This window comes from Littorina saxatilis, linkage group LG17 (genome assembly GCF_037325665.1).
Source record: "Littorina saxatilis isolate snail1 linkage group LG17, US_GU_Lsax_2.0, whole genome shotgun sequence".
Taxonomy (NCBI): domain Eukaryota; kingdom Metazoa; phylum Mollusca; class Gastropoda; order Littorinimorpha; family Littorinidae; genus Littorina; species Littorina saxatilis.
The window spans coordinates 32,687,538-32,712,149 of record NC_090261.1 but is presented as its reverse complement, the minus strand read 5'-3'; the positions used below and the strand labels follow the sequence as shown (position 1 = coordinate 32,712,149).

At 40.6% G+C, this 24,612-nt stretch overlaps 3 protein-coding genes across 5 annotated transcripts in view; 2 read left to right on the top strand and 1 right to left on the bottom strand.

The window, feature by feature from the left end:
* The window catches only part of LOC138952323 (RNA polymerase II-associated protein 1-like), a gene marked incomplete in the record, with an annotated part of 52,453 nt that extends 50,148 nt beyond the window's left edge, over nucleotides 1-2,305 (top strand). The window contains 1 exon segment of the mRNA XM_070323961.1: nucleotides 1,844-2,305. Within this exon segment, the coding sequence (XP_070180062.1) occupies nucleotides 1,844-1,975 (132 nt within the window).
* A 2,178-nt stretch (nucleotides 2,306-4,483) lies between these two features.
* LOC138953837 (G-protein coupled receptor 183-B-like) lies at nucleotides 4,484-8,465 on the bottom strand. The gene is made up of 3 exons (XM_070325792.1): nucleotides 8,246-8,465; nucleotides 6,078-6,540; nucleotides 4,484-5,596 (listed from the first exon to the last, which is right to left on the bottom strand). Exons 1-3 carry the CDS (start codon nucleotides 8,443-8,445, stop codon nucleotides 5,426-5,428), a joined length of 834 nt encoding a protein of 277 aa, XP_070181893.1. The 5' UTR covers nucleotides 8,446-8,465; the 3' UTR covers nucleotides 4,484-5,425.
* Nucleotides 8,466-9,147: 682 nt separating this feature from the next.
* LOC138951930 (mannan endo-1,4-beta-mannosidase-like) lies at nucleotides 9,148-24,275 on the top strand. 3 transcript variants are annotated; one of them, XM_070323489.1, is made up of 8 exons: nucleotides 9,148-9,342; nucleotides 16,619-16,670; nucleotides 18,550-18,732; nucleotides 19,478-19,658; nucleotides 20,167-20,409; nucleotides 21,204-21,357; nucleotides 21,896-21,967; nucleotides 23,927-24,275. In XM_070323489.1, the coding sequence occupies exons 1-8, from the start codon at nucleotides 9,163-9,165 to the stop codon at nucleotides 24,170-24,172; spliced, it is 1,311 nt and encodes a 436-aa protein (XP_070179590.1). In that variant the 5' UTR covers nucleotides 9,148-9,162; the 3' UTR covers nucleotides 24,173-24,275. The 3 variants fall into 3 exon arrangements, with proteins under 3 accessions (XP_070179590.1, XP_070179591.1, XP_070179592.1); XM_070323490.1 differs by lacking the exon at nucleotides 9,148-9,342 and adding an exon at nucleotides 15,902-15,983; XM_070323491.1 differs by lacking the exon at nucleotides 9,148-9,342 and adding an exon at nucleotides 15,996-16,014.
* Nucleotides 24,276-24,612: the final 337 nt, after the last annotated feature.

The window sequence follows — 24,612 nt, the reverse complement described above, 5'->3', positions numbered from 1 at the left end:
ATAAATAAAAAAATAAAAAAATGGGATCTGGTATCACAATCCATGAGAGGGGGTCGGCCAGGACGAATGAATCCACCTTTCTTAAAACATCCGCTAACAGTAGACGGTTTTACCGCTCGCCAGCTTCTGGAGACAAACATGATTGCATCAAGAACGTTGATCTTTGAATTGACGTCACAGGCTGTGGCGTTGGTTTCCAGAAATCCTTTTTCAATGTGGTTTAGGGTCATCTCAATCAATTCCTTCCTGTACAGCGTTTTGAGATTCTTGATGACACCCTGATCCATTGGCTGAAAGATGCTGGTTGTTATTCAGCTTGATTCTTACCACATGCGCTGTGCAGTTGTCAACGAGAAGGAGAATGTGCCTATCAATCAGACGGAGGGCCCTGTACTCAGTAAACTCACTGGCAGACCTTTGTGCTGTCATGTGAGTAATGATGATGAAACCATTCACAAAAACGTGAAAAGTGTGAGGTGTGAGGTGGCCGTTTAGCCGATGTGCAAAGTTTTCGTGGTGGCCGATTAACCCAACATTTTAACTAATAACACATAACTGTGAAGAAAAGATTCGGTCCCAGGGAAAATTGGCCGATTATCCGGATGGCCGATTAACCGGAATTGACTGTATATATATATACAGATCAGACAATTAGTTAAAAAGATGAGCATGAGGAATAATGTCACCGATTCTTGATGCCAAACTTTGGATCTCCTTTTTTTGTGGCATACAGTCGAACCCACTTAAAACGAACACGCTTGTTACGAATTTTGACTTATGACGTATTAGTTTTAAGTTCCCAACTGAATACCTCTTTCTTCATGCTTAAAAAAAATGCTTAAAACGAATTCTTTATAACGAATTTATGCTTATAACGAGCACTTTTTGGATTCCCAAGCATGCATAATGTCTGTAATTTACTCACGCTTATGACGAAATCTTTAAACTCGTCCCGAGATCGACATATCATGGGAATTTGAGAAGTTTGAATACATGTGTCAAAGTCTTCCCTTGCGTCGACTGCTTGAACCATTGCTCAACCGATCACTGAATAAAGTTAAACTGATTACACTGTACTCACAAAACAATTTCAAATTTAGAATCAAAGTGATTGATAGCTCAGACACTGAACATGAATGACTGACTGACGTTTATTTCCTTCGCGAATACCAAAAACGAAACATCAATGTTTTGAACGGACGCCATTGCCAAAAAATATAGATGCCAGAGTGGTTTCCCTTGGACAAGGGAAACCACACTCTCAACGTTTGCGTTCGCCGGTTCGCGATAGTTTATCAGTCAGTCAGTGCTATCGATTTGGATTTGAACATCATGTTGCAACAAAACAAAAAAAACTAAATTGGCCAAGGTTTGCTACCCGTCGCCAAGGTAAGTGATTCCGGACAAATGATAGGAACACCGCGAATGTGGACAGTGTCAGTGTGTGCGTGTGTGTGACCAAAAATGTAACAACTGGATGAAACATCTGTGTGCTCACTCTCACTCAAACTCAACAATCATCACTCAACATGAGACACACATGAACATGTAACTGAATATGTCACTTTATTGTCTAAACGTGAAGCAGCATGAAAGTTGCGAAAGAAACAAATTGAAACACCATAAAATGTACAAGACTTAAAAAATAAAAAATAAAAAAATAAAAATCAATCAATTTTCTTAATACGAATTTTGGTTAAGACGAACTTTTTTTCCGATCCCCAGTGATTCGTCTTAAGCGAGTTCGACTGTACTTCTTAACATTTTGACATCCGTACTTGCTGTGTTTAGTGTCAACACTATAAATATTCACATTATTTTTGTGTTTGTTCTTTTTTTGCAGCCCCTGAAAGAGATGATCGTACAGTTCAAGCAAGTCAACACACAGGGTCAGAACAGCATGGAACTCTACCCTCAACTGCCACCCAACAGAATGGCAGTTCTTGAACAGTACAAACACATACTGGGACTTTAGAAGTGTAGAGAGACACAGCGTGTTGAATGTGTGTGTGTGTGTGTGTTTGTGTGTGTGAGAGAGAGAGAGAGAGAGAGAGAGAGAGAGAGTTTGTACACTCATCTCTTTTTTGTTATGAAGCAACAATTGCGCAATTGTGTGTGGTATAAACAGTGAGTTTGTTATGATTAAGCAAAATGGTGGTGCCCAGTTCTGGAAGGCATTGACAAAGGACAACAAGTCGGTATTGTGTTTCATCCAAGTTACGGTCATGAAATGGTATGTCTGCATGTAAAAAGCAGATTGTAGAAAACTGTTTGAATGGTGTTGAATAAACCAATGAATATAAAATTGTTTTGGTTTTTCAGCATTATATATTTTTTTTACGATGTGTATGTATTTCCTTTGCCTACATGTATAGATGTGTGCATGTATGCTGACGTGTGTGTGTGTGTGTGTGTGTGTGTGTGTGCGTGCATGTGTGCACGCACGGGAATGAATGAAAAGACAGAAATCTTGCAGCATTTCTACACACAGATTGAAAACAAGTAAGAAAATGATACTTTTTGTATGCTAAACATTACTTTTATTTCATCACAACACTGTGCTGGGCTGAACGTGAACAAAAACAGGGGAGCTCTGACTTTAAACTTGGTGTTAGAACTCGACCACAGGATCAACTTTTTAGAACGTCGGACGCCTAAATTCCTTCACAAGATCTAATATTAAGCGCAGATACTGTCCAACGGAACATTATATTTACTGACAGCACTATCACCAAACTCCTATTGTACGATATCACAGACACAACACACAACTAACGATCACCCAACACGATGTCAGAATCACAGAAATCTCTCAAAATGATGCACAGAAATCTCCATCAGAATGCCACAAGTACTTAAATAATTATAAAGGTTGCCACGAACACAAACACCCCTGCAGGATCTAAAAAGCACAACAATCCCAGACAGGCTCTCACAAACACAGAAATCCCCCAGAATATATCACGAGTAGACACACACATACACATACACATAAACAAATACACACACACGCACACACACACAAACGAGATGTCACATGCAGGGAAATCCAAAGCAGGCTGTCATAAATTCAGCCGGGCGTTATCCAGGCACTTTTACTGACATTATAAAATAGTTTGATTGAGAGCGCTTTAACCTTTAGTGTTGTTCTTTGGTATGGTAACATAGGGGTGGGGGAAAGAGCAAAACTGACACGCATTATCAACACGGCGGGAAAGATTGTAGGTATTTAACAAACACAGACATCTCCAACACGAGATCACAAGGACAGAAATCACTTGACAGGATATAATACTATAGATTAACACAGACATCTTCAACACGAGATCACAAGGACAGAAATCACTGAACAAGGTATACTACTAGATTATACACACAGACATCTCCAACATGACGTCATAAGGACAAACATCATTGAACATGGTATACAATTAGATTAACACAGACATCTCCAACATGATGTCACACGGACAAACATCATTGAACATTGTATACTATTAGATAAACACTTACCCAACGAATGGTTGTGTGATCCGCCCGCAGCCGGTGTTGGCGTACATACGGCATGTGCTTGTCACATCTCCTTTCAGCCTTCACCGCCGGCTAGCCAAGCTGCTTGCAGCACCGGCGAAAAAGAGAGCAGCCTTGCGTAACTTAATCTCTCCCTTGCCAGTAAGCCTCTCCACAACAAGTCCTATGCAAGCTTTAAAGCAACCCTCCACGAGGTGTTGGGTGGTAACTGGGGGCCTTATGTCCCCAGGCAGAATTGCAAGGGCGCGGAGGTTTGGCCCCGAACATGCGGCATGCAGGCCCACCGGTGCGTGGACACGCCCTGGCGCCCATGAACCAAACCCCCAGGTATGGGTTACCTACAAAGACTCTACGTCCCAACGGCTGACCAGGCGGATGAGGAGAGTGTACTCCCAACCGTCTGTGAAGGCGGAAGAGGACCCTTAGTCTCACATCCCAACGGTAAAACAGGCGGACGAGGAGCTCCCAACGGCTGTTTTAGCGGATGAAGATGCCCCATGTTTTGCTGCTTTCACAAGCGCCGGGTTGGAAAGACTCGTCAGCCCTGATAGGCAGCTTTCCTAGGAGAAGGACACTCGGAAGTCAAACCCGGCCAGATGAGGGCCGATAACCGTGTGAGGAAACTTGTCTAGGACACTGGGCTCCTACACAAGCTCCAACTACCAACCCTCCAGGAACGCCGCGAACACCTGCGTCTAATCTCCTTCTACAAAGTGGCTGAGGGGCTGGTGCCGGCAATCCCGCCTGACAAGTTCCTGACCCCTCAAAAACCAGGACGCCTCATTCGTCCACGTCAATCATCCAGAGACTCTATAGCACCTCGAATCCAGTAGACAACTACATCAGGAACAATAGCAGATGCTTCACTGTGCCACGCTGTAACACTGAGCAATACAGACATTCGTTTTTCCCAAAGACTGTAGTGGCCTGGAACCAATTAGATGAAGAAACTGTAACCTCGGCATCGACCGAGAGCTTCAAGTCGGCGCTGGCAGTAGCCAGACGACGATAAAGAACTAGCTGCGCACCCCCCCACTCCGCTGCAACAATGCCAGACATCTGGATGACTTGTTCTACAAGTGCAGCGTAACAGACAGATACAGATACAGAAATCACACCCACGAAGGCCTACCGAAGACGGAAGACACTGACCTTCAGGGTGAGGTGAGAACCGAGTGTCTACGCATCACCGACAAATATGGTTGTGTCTACATCATTGAAACGTGATAGTGTCGTCTCTGTGGGCAGCCAGGCAGAGACGGTGCCGGGCCCCCAAAACAGAAGAAAGAGAAAAGATTAACACAGACATCTCCAACATGATGTCACACGGACAAACATCATTGAACATTGTATACTATTAGATTAACAAAGACATCTCCAACACGATGTCACAAGGACAAACATCATTGAACATGGTAGGCTATTAGATTAACACAGACATCTCCAACAGGATGTTACAAGGACAACAATCTCTGAACAGGTTATAATAAGTATTAGATTAACACAGACATCTCGAACATGAGATCACAATGACAAAAATCACAGAACAGAATATAATAACTTATTATTAGACTAACACAGAAATCTCGAACAGCATGTCACAAGGACATAAAAAATAAAAAAACCTCTAAAAGGTCACAATCACAGACATTTTCCAATGGGATCTCACAGTTAAAAAAATCACCAAACACTGACTCGACTGAGGGTGTCACGTGCACAAAATCACTACAATGGATGTCATACTTACAGAATTCACTGCAAATGATGCCCAAACCACGGAAACGGCAAAACAGATGTCGCCAGCAGCAACACTACAGTTTTACCCGAAAGTCTCTTTAGCTTCAACTGAGCAAGATGAATAAGGGAATATAAATGACTGAGTAGCTGTCTGAAGTCAAAACCTGCTGCTGCTGGCGTCTGTCACATCAGGTTTGGTAGTGCCTTCTTTTGTGCAACAGCATAGTCGACGTAACGTTGTGCGGTAGCGTGTCCCTCGAAAGAAGTAAATGAAGAAGTTGGTGGAAGAATTCACAACTTCGCAAGTGTGTACAAGGGCGGTTGTGACCTGTCAACGTTAAAAAAACCAAGTGGAATACATACAAGAACGTTGTAAAGGAGCTGCATGTTTTAGAATGGGTACAAACACATATTGCTGGTACAAACGTGTGTGTGATATTTTCCGACGACGTCAGTGCACTTCTCGCACCCTCATATACGTACGCTAACACTGAGGTGTTCAGGCACACTGGAGCACACACCTCAAAATCTGCATTTAGACCCACGCACATACACGTATACATACACACAGGACATACTTACAGACAGACAGACAACGGGCAGACAGGCAGACATACAGACACACACACGCACGCACGCACACGTACACACGCACTCACGCACGCACGCACGCTCTCACCGTCACGCACGCACGCACGAACGCACGAACGCTAGCACGAAGGCTAGCACACACACACACACACACACACACACACACACACACACACACACACACACACTGTTACATTGTACCCCAAAGCAATCCTCACCTTAAAAGCGTTACAGTACCGACCAGTGGGAAGAAAGTCGGTGATGAGGTTTCTGACAAAAGCCAGCGTCACCGATGGCGTCATGCAGATGACGTAAACGCAACAAACCATCACTAGCATGGTCGTCACGGCTGCCTCACGTCGCTCTCCTGATGTCACCACAGCAGTCGTCTCCTGACGTTTCCAGGCCAATGACGCACGAAGCTTATTGACGGTGACGCTGGTGGTGATGATGATGACGACGAGTGACGTGGCCGGAATGACAACAGCGAGGAGATAGTTGCAGACGACGTCGATGAAGACTGGGTTCCTGACGTAGAATTGACTCAGACGCGAGATATACCTCGTGACGTTGCTAGATGCGTCATTGGGCGGGAGTGGTACAGTGACGTACTTGACGTTCAAAAACCCGAACACCCCCAGCACGTAAATATATAGGGAAAGGATCACGAAAGCCATGTATCTGAAAAATATCATTGCCGGTGACTGAAAACAAGGTCGAGTATTTTGCAAGCGTATTGATAAATGTCGAGGTTAAGCCTATTGATAAAGGCTAAGATGAACAAAAGAAGTGACGACAACAGAGAAAAAAATCAACGCAACGCGCTACTTCATTGAATTAATCGTAAATGGTGTCGTCAATAAAGCGAACAAACACAAACTCAGATTTAAGTTTAGCTGTCAAAGGAGGATTATGCTGTGAAGTCCTTTTGACGAAAATTGAGAGCCAGAGTAAATATATTTACGGAATCTGTGTATCAAACAGCAAACAATTCCTGAGGGAAATAACGAAGATAAATGTTGCAAGATTGCGTGCAACGTGTATCCTCGCACAAATAAGAAGAAAACTAAATAAAGTTGTATTCAACATACGAAAAACACACACACACACACACACACACACACACACACACACACACACACACACACACGCACACACACACACACACACACACACACACACACACACACACACACACACACACACAGAGTGACATGCACATACACACACACACACACACACACACACACACACACACACACTCCAGACAGACAGACAAGAAAAAAATCCAAAGGGAAACAAATTCTTTGAATCTGGATAATTTCTACAGCAGTGAGGATGTACGTATTTTAAAAAAAAATGTTTGACAAAGAATAGGGCTTTTAAGTAATTCCTTCATGAAGCATAGTTTGACCTTCATGCTGTGCCCCATGTCCAGAATGTATAACATGAAAGGGTCGACGATTACAGTCAGTCAAATCTCAGTTGAACGTTCTAATTGTGCCGATGTTTTCCCCCTCAAGAAATACGCTGAAACCTGCATGTCTTGCCCCTATCCAGAATTAATCACGCTGAAAGCAGTCAGCCGAAATCCGAGTTGTTCTGTCCTCGTGATAAATGATATGACCTTGACTTTTCCGTTTTAATGAGGACAGATCTTTTTGTCGTCAAGAAAAAAATGGTTTGGCCTATATTCCTTGACCCTGCCACGAATAAATACTTTTGAAAGCAGCCAACTGAGGTGTACGTTTTTTCCGAATGACCACAGTTGTCTTTTTGGTAAGAATTGCACAATTCTTTTTATCCTTTTTTTTTATCACAAATGTGTTATCTTTGACTCGTGGCACTTCCCAGACTTGATATGTTACTCAGTGTCTTCCGGTCGTTAATAAAAAATAAAGGAAATCTGTTTCCGATTGTCCTGCTTCTCTGTTTTCTATTTTGCTTTTATTTCTTTTATGCAGCATGTCAGTGGACACTTACTTTAGTTTAAGTTTTAAAATACAGTCACACCTATTTAAAACGACAACGTAAGAGACTGACCAAAAGTGGCCGTTATGGCAGTTGGTCGCTATATATGTAAATACAAATTATATTGCAGGAAAAACATCATCAGGGATTCTTCAGGGTCGTCGTTGTGGGCATGCGGTCGTTATTTAGAGGTGGTCGCCATGGTAGGTTTGACTGTATCTTAAAAATACTAACGTGAACAGCTCAGATCATGGGTCCATCAAGTGTTGCACACTATGGTCAAAAATAATGTACAAGATATTGCACTCTAACTCTAAGTGGAACTGCACAGTTGTTTAGTGTATGTAGGGTGCTAAAAGGTGCTAAAATTAAGATACTAAAAGGTCCGTACACTACTGCAGGGCATTTTCTTTACCTCGTTTTCAGCATCCTCTTGGCCCTGAAAGGAGCAACAATACAGATGCACCTCTCCACAGCGATTACAGTGGTCATAGCGTTGGAGACGTTGAGAAAGCCACCCAAGGGGCCGAGCACTGTGTTGAGGTAGCGTTGTTGCCAGTAGCTGCCGGCCTCTTCGTCAAAGAGTCCGACGATGGTGTACGATTTGGCCGCCATCAGGAATAATAGATATCCTGCGTCCGCGACCGACAAGCTGTGGATATTATAGGAAATGCGCGTAATTAACACCAAGCCATTTATTAATCGAGCTGTGGATATATAGGAGATGCACCTTCAATTTCAAACACTCATTGAATTCATTCATCAAGCTGTGGATATTATACGAGATGCACCTTCAATTTCGACGTACAAGTATCCATTCGTTTATCAACTCGTGGCACCAAGGATTACATGACATTGTGGAAAATTGCCAAAATTTGTATGGCAATTTCAGAAAATTTGCGGAAGAGATATATTCTAGAATCATCCTTGATCCATCTAACCATCCATCCATGAATCCGTTCGTTTCCCAGTACTATGAAAATCACACTGATTGCTGTTTAAGAAGTATATGTTCATGTAGGTTTCAAATAACAACTTCACTATCTGTGCTGAATTACTAGTCCAGAACTTTAAATCGTAAAAGAAACTGCTCACTGTTGCTGTCCTCAGATCTGATTAGAAAACAAACAAATCAGCAAAAAGAAGAACAAAACAAATTTCTTATCAATTGAAAATGCTTATTTAGAAATTCGATATATGCCTTCTATCTGTTTTCAGTATTACAATTTTAAGCTTATTTCGTTGTATACTGATTCGAAACAAAACAATGCCACTTACCTGAAGAGACATAAATTAATGCGATCAGCCAACCCCTGCCGGACAAAGACCGCCATGTTGATGACGTTGGTAATGACGCCGGTCAGCACGAGCACCGGATATAGCCCAGCATGCACCACGAGTTCAACCAATGTTGCTACTTCCGCGCTGAGAAGATTGTCAGGGTTTCGACAAGGCACAAACACTTCAGGATTCTTGAAGTACGATTCAGTAGACTGGAACCAATCTGAAGGGGTAAAGCTCTCTGTTGTTGTCTCATTGTCCAGGGGATACTCGGTAGAATTAGACATTTCCATTGCTGCTTAATAAAGAAGACACGCTGACATTACAGTCCGAGAATGAACGAGGTTCAACAGGATGACAGTCCGAGAATGAACAAGGTGAAACTGATCATTAGAGCTACCTTTAAAACAAAAAAGGGGGGATAAGCATCTCGGCAAATCTAACTTTCTTTTTCACGTTTGGGCAAAAAGTGACGCAAAGAGCTGCCCTAAACTTCCGAAAATGGCCGATACTTTTATGACCACTTTATGACCTGCAAATTTACCGAAGAAAACGAACCCCAGTGACATCCCCGTCCAAGCACTGAGAAAAATGGAGCTGAAGTTTCTAATGTCCGTCGTTAATTAAAGAAAAAGAAGCGCTGAAAATACAGTCCAAGAATGAATGAGGTTCAACGGGATCATCACATATAACCTGAGAAGGAATTAGAGACCAAATTCTGCGAACTAGACAGACCCGATGAGTTCAAGTTACTTATTTCCATTGTTAGTCAAAAAAAGACGAAGCGCGGAAAACACATGAGTGGGCGAGCAAACAGGCCCGCTGAGCTCAAGTTACTAACTTCCATTATTAGTCCAAAAAGACGCGGAAAGCACAGTCAAGAAATAAACGAGGTGGATTGCGAACACCGAATAATACGTCTGAAGGTATGAGAGAGATAATTCTGTACATCTTCATCAGTGGGGTATGTAGGGATGCTGCCATGCTCTGCGCGTCATTTAGTTCCTTCGTAGACTATTGTCTCTGTACTTGTTAAGTCTGGAACCTCAGTTTGCTGGTTTTTAACTTGTGACACACAAAGCGTGCGTGTGAGCGGGTCATTCAGGTTGTTTACCTTCGGAGGCGACTTGGCTTGTGCTTGTCAGGAGCCGATTCTTTGTTGTTCATTCAGTGTTAAAGGTGCTGAACGGCTGAAAATTGACTGCCACAGATCTTTGTATTTGCTTCATGCATTACATTATTTGAACGGTTTCAGCGCTGTTTGTGGTGATAATCGACTGTCACAGGTCATTCAAAGATTCTTCGTGCAGTTCAGACATTACGTCATTTAAGCATTTGTATGTTTAAGCTGGCCGTGCAGTTCGGATTCAAAGACAACTCGGACCCCGCACGACTGGAGCATTCTTTGCCCATCTTGTTATAAATTAAAGGTGATGGAGGAATGAAAATCAGCTGTAACAGATCATTCTAAGTTTTCGTGTACACTTAAGACATTGCACCATTTGAGCGTTTTCAAAACGTCAAGGCTCCTACTTTTATCAGCAATTTATTAAATGATGTTATTTTCAGTGTTGGTCGTAGAATGATCTAAACGGAGAGGAAGCCGTTTCGTTGTTATCCGGCCGGCCGCCTCTTGCTGGCAGCTAGGGATTTTAATTCTTCAGATGATGTTTGATGATGCCGAATTCGTTCCCTTTGATCAACATCCCATCAGCAGAGTCAGCAAAGTGTGTGTGTGTGTGTGTGTGTGTGTGTGGGGGGGGGTGCGTGTGTTTGTGTGTTTGTGTGTGTGTGTGTGGGTGTGTGTGGGTGGGTGTGCGTGCGTTTGTGTGTGTGTAAACTGAATCAGTGCCGCTTTCTTCAAACAGATCTATTTCTTGCAACTGGTCTTTGAAAATAGACAACCAACCTCCATAATCGAGCGTTAACAATTTTCTAATTCAAATCACTTTCAAACTTTCACAATACACATCTACATCCATCATATCTAAACCTCCTCCTTCATATTTTGTACATAAAATTTACCTTTGTTAAATCTCTTTTTCCATTCCAAACAAAGTTGTAAAATTAGGAATTGAAATCATTCTTAAATTTTGCGGAGGGGGTTAGGTATGTCAACAGTGAGTAATTTGTGAAAGCGTCAGCCTTTTTTTTTTTTTTTTACCGTAATCTGACCAATTGGTGTAAGGCTTCTGTTTTTCCATTCCCTCACCTGACGTTGTATCTGACACAATTTAGCTCACACATTTCGTGTGAATGTATTGAAACATAATGCATCGAACTGTAAAAGGTTTTGTATTCTGCCGGCCGCCTCTTGCTGGCAGCTAGGGATTTTAATTCTTCAGACATGTGCTATGACAAATACATTCCAGATGTTAAACATATATAGGGTGTCTAAATCAAAGTACCCAAAAAGACATTGAAACATCAGTACCGAGAAATGGAAAAACTAAGAGAAGGGACAATGAAATCCGAATGACAACACAGTGGTTCCAACAGGATGGAGCCCCACCACATTCTCAGAGAAATCCAGAACATCCAACAGGAAACATTCCCCAATGTAATGAACAATATGGCAATGAGGATGCAGTCTGTCATTGGAAAACGGGGTGGCTACATTGATCACGTGATGTGAAGAAACTGACGATCTCAACTGAAAGCTGTGAACTGGGGACAAAACTTCTATGAACTGACTACAATATCACGCACAAATGATTTCAATAAAGTTACTGACTTGTCTGTAGTATTGAAAGAAAATCGGGTACTTTTTTTGAGACACCCTGTATACAAAGTATTAACAGACCCTTGAAACTGAAATAGGTAAGCCCAAGGAGAGTACTGGCCCTATAAACATGAGGGGGAAAAGACTTTGACCAGGATGTTGACACAGCCGAGTAATTGCAGTCAGTGCAAAACTTAACTTTCTTTTTTCCTCTTTGCTTATTTGCCTTTTTGTCTTCTCTCTTCCTTTGTTTCTTTGTTTTTTGTTTGTTTGTTTCTGAGTTTCTTTGTATTTTTTCTTCATTTTAATAGACTTTATTTTTTGCTGATCGCCAAACTGTTTGATGATGCCGAATTCGTTCCCTTTGATCAACATCCCATCAGCAGAGTCAGCAAAGTGTGTGTGTATGTGTGTGTGTGTGTGTGTGTGTGTGTGGGTGAGTGTGTTTGTGTGGGTGTGTGTGTGGGTGTGTGGGTGGGTGTGCGTGCGTTTGTGTGGGTGTAAACTGAATCAATGCCGCTTTCTTCAAACAAATCTATTTCTTGCAACTGGTCTTTGAAAATAGACAACCAACCTCCATAATCGAGCGTTAACAATTTTCTAATTCAAATCACTTTCAAACTTTCACAATACACATCTACATCCATCATATCTAAACCTCCTCCTTCATATTTTGTACATAAAATTTACCTTTGTTAAATCTCTTTTTCCATTCCAAACAAAGTTGTAAAATTAGGAATTGAAATCATTCTTAAATTTTGCGGAGGGGGTTAGGTATGTCAACAGTGAGTAATTTGTGAACGCGTCAGCCTTTTTTTTTTTTTACCGTAATCTGACCAATTGGTGTAAGGCTTCTGTTTTTCCATTCCCTCACCTGACGTTGTATCTGACACAATTTAGCTCACACATTTCGTGTGAATGTATTGAAACATAATGCATCGAACTGTAAAAGGTTTTGCATTCTTTTTAAAGTGTAAGTGCCGTAAAAATACTGTATTTGACCTCCTCTTACTGCCTAACCATACTACTTGCGCTTTTTGAAAATTCATTTTCAATCAAGACCAAGGGGCAAAAAGACCCAATATTTTAATAGGGTTTTCAAATGCCGCCTTATTCATTCAAAAAGAAATTGATGTATCGTCCGCAAACTGTGATCTCAAATTTTCAACGTTGGTCATTGAATTTCTGACCTTCACCTGGTTTATAACGAATTTGAATGGTTAAAATTTCGGCGCAGAGTTAAAACACAAATGTAGGGGGACAGCGGACCCTGACGGCAACACCTCTGGACAGCAAACCAATCGGAAACTGTTCAGTTTACAATCACGCAAGACTTAACATCTCCATAAAAGATATTGAGCCATTTTCGAATATCTGTTTCAAAAATAAAGCAACTTAATACTTTTCAAAAGTGGGTGGTTTATATTCAAAATCAACCAACAACAAGAACCCCGGAATATTTGTGTCTGCAACGTTATTTAGATTATACAATAATTTTGTATTTCCAAAATGCATCTGCCATTTATAAACACCCGTTTGATTCCAGTGAATTTTATCTGATAAAACCGTCCTTTAAACAATCTGTAAGTCGACATGCATCTTTAAAGGAGTGCAGGGTTATAATACAGTGCCTTTTATTAGAAATGCAGCTTGCGAATTAATTTTTTTTTAAATGGACACACATCAAGGCTGGAAGGAGTACGACTGATCTGGGGGATTTTAATGACGTGCGGACATGCAAATCATGATTAGAGCTAAAATCAAACTATTTCTGTTCATTCTCTACACCCTTCTTTTCTTGTATTTTTTGTTGGATCGCTTGTTAATGCCACTCAGAAGTGACAAATGTAATCCGCAAAAATTGCTGTCTTCAGTCGTGTGTTTCATCAATACTTTTAGACTAATGAGTGTTCTGATGAACGTGAGCAGATTTAGTCCCGCACAATCCGTGCTAATGGTATCCAACGCCGCGAGGAGGTGTGCGTATGGGGTGGGGGTGGGGATGGGGGTGGGGAGGTGGGGTGGGGGTGGGGAGGTTGGGTGTGGTGTCACATGTATTGTAGTTAAAGGAGAATGGAATGAAGTGTTCGGTCTACCTGCCTTTTTACATTTAGTCAAGTTATGACTAAATGATTTAACATAGAGGGGGGAATCGAGACGAGGGTCGTTGTGTGTGTGTCTGTGTGTCTGTGTGTGTGTGTGTGTGTGTGTGTGTGTGTGTGTGTGTCTGTGTGTCTGTGTGTGTCTGTGTCTGTCTGTCTGTCTGTGCGTGTGTGTGTGTAGAGCGATTCAGACTAAACTACTGAACCGATCTTTTTGAAATTTTACATGAGAGTTCCTGAGTATGATATCCCCGGATGTTTTTTTCATTTTTTCGATAAATGTCTTTGATGACGTCATATCCGGCTTTTTGTAAAAGTTGAGGCGGCACTGTCACACCTTCATTTTTCAATCAAATTGATTGAAATTTTGGCCAAGCAATCTTCGACGAAGGCCGGACTTCGGTATTGCATTTCAGCTTGGTGGCTTAAAAATTAATTAATGACTTTGGTCATTAAAAATCTGAAAATTGTAAAAAAAATTATAAAACGATCCAAATTTACGTTCATCTTATTCTTCATCATTTCCTGATTCCAAAAACATATAAATATGTTATATTTGGATTAAAAACAAGCTCTGAAAATTAAAAATATAAAAATTATGATCAAAATAAAATTTTCGAAATCAATTTAAAAACACTTTCATCTTATTTCTTGTCGGTTCCTGATTCCAAAAACATATAGATATGATATGTTTGGATTAAAAACACGCTCAGAAAGTTAAAACGAAGAGAGGTACAGAAAAGCGTGCTATCCTTCTCAGCGCAACTACTACCCCGCTCTTCTTGTCAATTTCACTGCCTTTGCCACGAGCGGTGGACTGACGATGCTACGAGTATACGGTCTTGCTGAAAAATTGCATTGCGTTCAGTTTCATTCTGTGAGTTCGACAGCTTGACTAAATGTTGTATTTTCGCCTTACGCGACTTGTTGTAATTGTGGTGTTTCAGATGAAAATTTCATCTCTAACTTGAACTTTATTGATTCGAAAATGTCTTTTTCTTTTCCTCCTTCTTCTTGATTTAAGTCTCAATGCAAGTGCATTCGTCCTGTGCACTTGTTTCAATAACTTTTAAGGTTCTTTCAATAACTTCTGAACAATACATTAGGCACAGTTAACTACATCACATCGATGCGTCATCACGATGTGTGTGTGTGTGTGTGTGTGTGTGTGTGTGTGTGTGTGTGTGTGTGTGTGTGTGATGTGGTGTGTGTGTGTGTATGGATGTGTGTGTGTGTATGTGTGTGTGTGTGTATGTGTGTACGTGTGTGTGTATGTATGTGTGTGTGCGTGTGTGTGTATGGATGTGTGTGTGTGTGTGTGTGTGTGTGTGTGTGTGTAAAATTACTTCACGTGTTTTGTGCATGTAAATTGCGTTGCATACTTCAAGAGAGTGTGGGTGTACCAACAAAAGTCGAGCAATGTTCTTTCAACAGACACGTGTTTTGAAATTGACTGCCGTTTTCGTCAATAAAGGTTACTTATTAGGTTGTTTCAAATACTCAACAACAACAAAAATGGAAAAGGGAGGGTATTTATATTGTTCAAGAAAATCAGATGCCATTATTTTTATGACCCATTTTTTTCTTTCAACCAACCAACCTACCAACCATACAACCAACCAGACAGCCAGCCAACCAACCAGCAAGTCAACCAACCAACTAGCAACCAACCAACCAACTAACAACTAATCAACCAACCAACCAACCTGCAACTAAATAAAAAGACCACCTAAAAACAAACAAACAACCAACCAAAAAAAGAAAAGCCAGCCTGCCCTTGCCCTATTTTGGTAAGTAACGTTATTCGAACTTCTGCATGTATGTCTCTTTCGTATCTCAAACAGAACACACAATTAACTACATTTTGCTAAGGTAGTCGTATACTGACCTAAATGTAGCTCTGACAAACAATGCATTAAATCGAGGCCAGATTTTTCTGGGCAATCTTGAAATGTGTACCTAAAGGAGTTAATACGTGCAGATAAAACTAAAGAGCACTATATATCCACTGATCTGCAGACATCAGACCATCTTTTTGAGTTTCAAAGGTAAGAGGGGATTTGTTTTTCCTCAGACGGAGTAAGTTTTTGACTTTTACCGATTATAATCAAGTAGACTTGAAATAGAAAAGTTAGTATAAAAAAAGTTTCTTTGTCTTCTTTATTCGCTCTTAAACATGTTCATTATTTCGAAATGTGGTACATTGCTTCTTCTGCAAATATTATTTGTCAAGGCTAAAATGTATTCTACTTATTAAAAGATTCTTGACAGCCCCCCCCCCCTCTCCCTTCTCTCTTTTTCTCTCTGTCTCTGTCTCTCTGTCTTTGTCTTTGTCTCTCTCTCTCTCTCTGCCTATATATCTCTCTCACACACACACTCTCTCTCTCTCTCTCTCTCTCTCTCTCTCTCTCTCTCTCCCTCCCTCTTCCCCATACATTCTTCAAAGCACTTTTCCAAAGCAATGCTCCCCCATATGCTTAACAGAAAGAGAAACAAGAACAAGATATTACCTTTAAAAGTAAATTTAAAAAACACACGGTGAAGAAAACATTTACAGAATACATGAGAGTGCTATCCTTAACGTGAAGGGATTACTATTTATTTGTTTTGAGTAAACTTCTTAAAACATTGTGCACATCAGACATCACATCGGCCACTATACTTATCAACATTTTGTTTGCAGATGAATCTGTTTCCGTTACTAGTCTTGGGCTGTTTTTTCGGCCTCTCCGCTGGTATGTGCATGTTTCTCTATTTCGTTTGTCTTGATTGAAAGAATGGTAAGGCTGCTTGGTGAATGAACCGATTAAGGCACTCAGAATTCTTCATTGCATACAAGATTTCACAGCACTGTTAAAATCAAAACAAAACAAACAAAAACATAAAAACAAAACGAAAACAACAACAATGGAAATAAACCACTGTTTAAACCAAGTTATAAGTTTGGTTCTACCAAAGAAAACAGTAGGCAGCCAAGCAAGCAAAACAAACACAATGACAGAGTAGAGTAATCTAAAAATAAATCAACAATTCTCTGACTAAAGTAATCGACCTACCAAGGGAGAAAAGATCTCACAGTAAAAGGATGGAGACGAGAAAGGAAGCAGAAAAACATTGTCACGAAAACTGACCAAAAGCCATGTCGGATTTTGCAATCGATTTACTTGCTCGGTCATTAATCATCGGTTGATTTGTACTACATGTTAATTCATATTAGGGGTAGGTTCCGATCATCATGATTGTCCTATCTCTATTAGATTTTTCCGATCTCTCTGACCTGGTCTTTGGTTGTCCTAGCTCTATTAGATTGTTTTGATCACTCTGACTTGGTCTTTGGTTGTCCTAGCTCTATTAGATTGTTTTGATCACTCTGACTTGGTCTTTGGTTGTCCTAGCTCTATTAGATTTTTCTGATCACTCTGACTTGGTCTTTGGTTGTCCTAGCTCAATTAGATTGTTTTGATCACTCTGACTTGGTCTTTGGTTTTCCTAGCTCTATTAGATTTTTCCGATCACTCTGACTTGGTCTTTGGTTGTCCTAGGTCTATTAGATTGTTTTGATCACTCTGACCTGGTCTTTGGTTGTCCTAGCTCTATTAGAGTTTTCCGATCATTCTGACTTGGTCTTTGGTTGTCCTAGCTCTATTAGATTGTTTTGATCACTCTGACTTGGTCTTTGGTTGTCCTATCTCTATTAGATTTTTCCGATCACTCTGACTTGGTCTTTGGTTGTCCTAGCTCTGTTAGATTGTTTTGATCACTCTGACCTGGTCTTTGGTTGTCCTAGCTCTATTAGATTTTTCCGATCACTCTGACTTGGTCTTTGGTTGTCCTAGCTCTGTTAGATTGTTTTGATCACTCTGACCTGGTCTTTGGTTGTCCTAGCTCTATTAGACTTCTCCGATCACTCTGACTTGGTCTTTGGTTGTCCTAGCTCTATTAGATTGTTTTGATCACTCTGACTTGGTCTTTGGTTGTCCTAGCTCTATTAGGTTTTTCCGATCACTCTGACTTGGTCTTTGGTTGTCCTAGCTCTATTAGATTTTTTTGATTACTCTGACTTGGTCTTTGGTTGTCCTAGCTCTATTAGATTTTTCCGATCATTCTGACTTGTCTTTGGTAGTCCTATCTCTGTTAGAATTTTTTGATCACTCTGACTTGGTCTTTGGTTGTCCTAGCTCTATTAGATTTTACCGATCACTCTGACTTGGTCTTTGGTTGTCCTAGCTCTATTAAATTTATGTTTGTGTCTTTCTGGCAAATTCAAAGACGTATTGAGACAAACGACAGTCTGCTAGCAAACTTTATAATGTGTAGCCTAAGTGCCTGTGATTGACTGAATGGTTAATTATGCTTCGGTATTCTTGTTTATCAACTCGACAGATGCCTTGCTCGGCTAAGTCATTAACGATCCTTGTAATCAATCTAAACCTGAACCGTACATGTGGTGATTTTTGTCCGTATGGTTAATTGTTTTATGTAGGGTGTACATTAATATGTTCTATTCTGTAAATGTTCTTTTGTAAAGTGCCTAGAGCTATAGGTAGGGCACTTAAAAATGTCAAGTTATCATTATTAACTGTATGCACTTCGGCATTTTCTCTCTTTACACAGGTGGATACTTAACCCGGAGCGGCAAACATTTCGTTCATAATGGGAAGAAGGTATTCCTGTCCGGGGCCAACACGGCCTGGGTGTCATACGGGTATGACTTTGGCAACCATCAGTACCAGCAGCGCCGTAACCGGTATCTGTACCTCATGGACAAAGTCAAGAACGCCGGAGGAAACTCTATGAGTAAGTGTGGAGTTCTTGGCACAGACCCTCCACTAAATCCACTCTTGCTGAAAGAGATTGCAAACGGCTCAATCAGACACAATTCCGAAATCAATAAAAAAAAAGTAATTAAAAAAAATACGATGGGCTGTTTAATGTAGAACAATCAATCAAAGTGTTGAGCGTTGTTTTTTGTTGTTGTTATTTTGGTCCAAGATTCAAGAGTTTTCGATTACGCTTTTTTTCTTGTTTCCATGCAGCTTGTCAACCGTTGATTAGAAGAAAAAAACCTCTTCTGAACCTTTCAGCATCAAGAATAAGAATGTTTGCATAAACTCTTTTATTTTCAAAAACAAAAAAAATGAAGCAATACACGTCACCTTAATTTTTGGTGTTGTACCTGATGTTTTACAGAAACCTGGGTGCGGATTTAGTGAGCGACATCTCCGCAGGGTGACCATAACGTATTTCAAAAATTAAACAGCGGTTCCCTTTTATCTGCATTTAATTGGTCAAAAATCAACAACTGGAATAAAGGTGCTATTACACGCGAGAACTATTCTAATAATAATAATAATACAAGAATTTATAACGCGCACATATATCACCACAAGGCGACTCAAGGCGCACTCATACACATTATTTCGCATTAACAACTCAAGCACACTCATATACAATCACGCATAAATTACATGAAGATGACAAGGCAACTGCACTCAAAAGTAAGCATGTAGTGTTCTCTGTCATTGTATCTGATCATTAACAGGAACCTGGGTTCACATCGAAGGAGCAACATCTCCGAAGTTTGACCACAACGGCTATGTCACCGGCCTTGACAGTGACGGTAGCTTCATCTCAGATTTCAAGCGTTACCTTGACGACGCCAAAGCCAGAAATATCCTCATCTTCCCTTGCTTATGGAATGGTGCTCAAGTGAAACATCCTGCGTGAGTCTCCTTTTCATTATTTTGATATTAGGTGCGGGAAACTGGGACACTGAAGGCCTCATTGTCGTTTGTTTTTTTAAGACGCAAGCTATGAAAAACGTCGTGACGACATTTCCAAAAGGCAGTTCACAAATGTCATGCTAGATAAGTCGATAGAATCTTACTCGTTCCTTGATCCTTTCAATTGTATAAGTCGTGTTACTGTCCGTGGCACACGTTTTAATTTGTTAATAAAGTCGAAAAACAGATAGATTGCTTACGTTCTAAAATTCACAATAAAAAACAAGACTGGTTAGTTAATGGAACGTTTGTTTGTTCAGAAAACACTCACGTTTTTATTAAGTAACACCTTTTGTTAAGACGTCAATGAATTACAATTGAATTATGTTGTTTCATAAAAAGAATTCTTTATTCGCCATAAAAAGACAACAACGACACAACATTTATACCTTTGGAAGCTTCATGACTTACTAACAAGTAAACCAGAAAACGAAACCTTGTTTTGCAGCCCTCTCGGAGGACTGATATATGACACCCACAAGCTGCAGTCGTACATCGACAAGGCCCTGATCCCTTGGGTGAAGGCTGTGAAGGACCACCCTGCCCTGGGGGGCTGGGACATCATCAACGAGTTTGAAGGCTTCATCAAGCCAGGAGAGCACAACTCCGAGCCTTGTTTTGACACCACACCTTTGACCAAGGCGGGTGCAGGCTGGGCAGGACATCTTTATCCAGCTCAGCCAATTCTTAGGTAAAATAGACGATGTCCGGAAATAGCTCTGTCAGTTTTTAATTCGTTGTGGAATAGTTGCTTTTCTTTGCTACCATAGACACACTGAGCCAAGGATACAATGTCACGTGTAGCTTGTCTCAGTGTTTCTATGGAAAAGCAAGAAAAAGTAAGGGAGGGCAACTTTTCCACAACCTCTAAAAACCAGACGAGTTATTTCAGGAATTCGCCTATTCTATTCTTTTTGCTCTCTGTGTTTTCTGTATGTTTTTACTGAGAGATTTTGTCAATTACTTTTGAGCCTCAAAACAGGGGGATCATGAGTCGAGCGCCTCAACGCAACTTCAGCACGTGACTGTGCGAGGTGCTGTGGGTCTCATATTGAGTTGGTGTGGCTGTGTGTGTTTCTACATCTGTTTGTTGCGTTTGTGAGTCTTTAATTGCACTGTACATGTGGGCTACAAATAGAACATGTAGAATCATGGTCTCTTCACAAGCTGTTCGGTCATATGTTCGTAGAGGCACTTGGAAAATTGAGAGTGTTCCTTTTTTCTATGCAGAGAGGGTAAATTCACCCCCAAATGATAGTGTCTGACATTGTACAATATGAATCAACGTCACAGCCGGTTACATTATATACGCTGTTTCGACATGAAACGTTCTGATAATCACGTTTTCTTCCACCTTTCGTCTTTATTGAGCTATGGATTAGCGCTGGATTTTCTTACCTGTCCATGCAATGTGCAGTGTCACTATCTGCAACGTTTTTGACTGAACTAAAAATCATTGTCTCTTGAATTTTACGATGGTTATAGGTTCATCAACTGGCAGGCGGACGCCATTCGTCGCGTTGACCCCAATGCTTTGGTCACCGCCGGATCGTCCAGTCAGGTGTCTCAGTCTGACCAGTGGGGGGACAGGAACTACTACAGTGACCACTGTCTCATCAAGGCCGGAGGAAAGCAGCACGTAAGCCTGAAACCGCGGGATATCGATTGCTACCTTAAATAAGGGAGATCTGTTTACAAACCGATCGAGTAGCATCACACATTATTGTGGGGAAATATCTGAACGACGTTCATTCACCAGAGTCGAATACATGTTTTCAGGACTCCAGGACCTAGAACCTGTTTTTAATTCAAAATGAATAAATCTGAATGCAGTTGTGAAACATGCACCTTGAATTTTAAAGCTAGTTCTTTTGTTGTATTTATGCCCATTTAGATTCTTTTTTTCTGGATTTTTTTTTAATTTAGCGGCTTCTAAAATAGGATAACGTTTAAACGTACAATGTTACGTTGATGAGCATGTTTTTTTCAATCGAAGCAAGCTTTCTGCTCAGCCAGTACTATGGGACCATAATCATGGGGGACAACACGTTGAATGCAATGCTTCAAGTTGCTTCTTCTTTTTAGAAGCACTTTGAATTTTAGAACCAACCTGGAACCTTGATGTTTGTTACAATACACATATGTCCAACAATTGAATTTTCGTTTATCTTTTCAAGGGTACCTTGACGTTCTACTCCACTCACACCTATTCCTGGAACCACCAATTCCAAAGTGACGCAACCTTCAAGGTAAGTTCTGCTGCCGCTGATAACATTGATATTGAACGTTTTTACACTCAGTCATTTATACTGAAAATATTACAAAAAAACAGGGACACGATGTTTCTTAAAAGCAGATAATTATGTTTTGCATGAAATGTTTAATAGTAATGGCATGCTAGGGTACGGAAATATTGACGCATGTCTCACTGCAAATGACACGTAAGATGGAATTGGTAGATTTGCAGAATTCTACAGTCAGGACGATTTGTTCATTCATACACTTTCATAGGGCAAGCCTTTGAGCCAAGTTCTGTACGAAATCGCCCTTTTTCTAGAGAAAGAATCAGTAGCAAATAAACAATGTTTGGAAGTAACTACTCAGCTAATCACCAAAATAGAGAAATCCAGGTTAGGATCGGTATGCAAGAGACGAGGTTAGAGACTTTAGTCTGGGATAAACTGCATTGAGGGTACTGTTTATCCCCGACTTACGTCTCAAGCCTCGATTCTTGCATACCGGCCCTGAAAAAAGAAACTATAATGTTGTGGTGGGGGTTTTCACGTGCTGTGAAAGATTTGTGCCGCTTGAAGCAAAGGCAAATACTGACCCGTAGATGCAGGCGAACGTGGCGACGTTATGGTGTTCATAATTTTAAAAATCTTCTTCTTTTTCTTCTTCGTTCATGGGCTTAGACTCCCACGTTCACTCATGTTTTTAGCACGAGTGGATTTTCGGCAGCATACGCCGATTTCAGGGGAGGCATGCTGGGTATTTTCGTGTTTCTAAACCCACCGAACTCTGACATGGATTACGGGATCTTTTCCGTGCGCACTTGGTCTTGTGCTTGCGTGTACACACGATATAATTTTGAAATGAAAAGGCATCTTATTGAGCGAGCACTGACATTTAAGCAATGGCCACTCAATATCATGCCTTTTTTTTAAGGCATACTCCTTCCCGAGGAAACAGTTGGGCTCACCGTCTCAGATCTGGTCATTCTTTGACATGAGATAAGACCATCCCTCCACTTGGTCTCATACCAAAAAAGAATAGCCTGTGTGCTCTATGCTCGCAGTTGGAATTGTATTATGAATTTTGAATAACAAAAAATCCAACTCATCATGCACAGCACGCAGGCAGGCTGTTGATTGTTGGAATGTGACCACGTGGAGAGATGGTTGTATACCATGTAAAATCTTGCATGCTAGATCTGAGACGGCGAGCTGAACTGCTTCCTCGGGAAGGAGTGTGCCTTTAAGCATGCACGTCGGAGCTTTGATTTGATTTGATTTGATTGTTGTTGCTTTTTGGGTCCAGCGGGACCATATAGGCCAAATCAGGACCCCACAAGTTTAACATTACACATATTTAAATTAAACCAATTTCAAAAAACAAAATGCACGTCGGATCTAACCATTCACTGCCACCATTGTAACTTCATTACCTGGACTTCAAGCGGCGCAACTCTTCCAAGGCCCACAAGTACCCCGACAGAGTTTATCTTGGAAATTGTCTATTTTCATGAGTTTAAAGAGCTGACATAATTATTTATAACAGAGTTGTTTTCGGGATTTTCATCAACAAATGTCAAGGAGAAAAGCGAGATCTTTAAAATGACTCAAACTAAAATGGTGTATGTCTGGCATGAGTTCAGCCCTTATCTATCGACTGAAACGGATCGTCTGAGGTAAGATCAGGTAAGTGATCTATATAATTATAGTAGCCCTGTAAGGTTTTCACCACGTAAATTCGGATTACTTATTAAGATTATTATATTCAAGATTGATTTAAGGCGCTTATGTTGTGTATTGTTGCTGTTATTAAGATTATTATATTTAAGATTTTAAGGCGCTTAGATCTATTTTAGGATTTGCGCCCTATAAATACCCTTATTATTATTATTATTATTATTATTATTATTATTATTATTATTATTATTATTATTATTATTATTATTATTATTACTTACTGCTATCGGTTTTCAGCACAACGCGGATGACTACAAACTGGACAAGCCCTTGGTAATCGCTGAGTTCAACTCGATCAAAGGAGCCGGCATGTCTATCCAGTCTCAGTTCCAATTCGCCTACAACCATAATTATGCTGGCGCCTGGAGCTGGCACGCCAACGCTGATGGCAGCGACACCGATGGCACTGATCACCAGATGCAGGGAATCGCGGCTCTGAGAGGGAAGAACGGGGCTGGCGGAGAAGTAGCCGTTCATCTGTAGTGTTTTGTAGAGTGTGTTCGAATCCGTAAAGGAGGAGTTGAGAATGTTTGGTAATATATTTTGTTTTAGCTTGGTTTAATGAATAAAGTGTGTCTCATGTTTACTTTTCTTTTCTTTTGTTTTTATGTTGTTGGTTTTTGATAACTTTTTCTTTCTTTTTTTTCTTTCTTTCTTTCATTCTTCCTTTATTTTTCTTTCTTTCTTTCTTTCTTTCTTTCTTTCTCTCTTTGTTTATTCTTGCTTTATTCCTTCTTTCTTTCTTTTCTCTTTTTAATTCTTTCAATTCTTTCTTTTTTTTTCTCTTTCTTTCTTTTTTTCTGTCTTTCTTTTCTATTTTCTTCTATCTGTCTTTCTTTCCTCTTTGCTTCTTTCTGTCTTGCTTTCTTTCTTTCTTTTGTTTTTTTCTGCGGATCTGTTCTTTCTTTCTGATGACAGTTGGG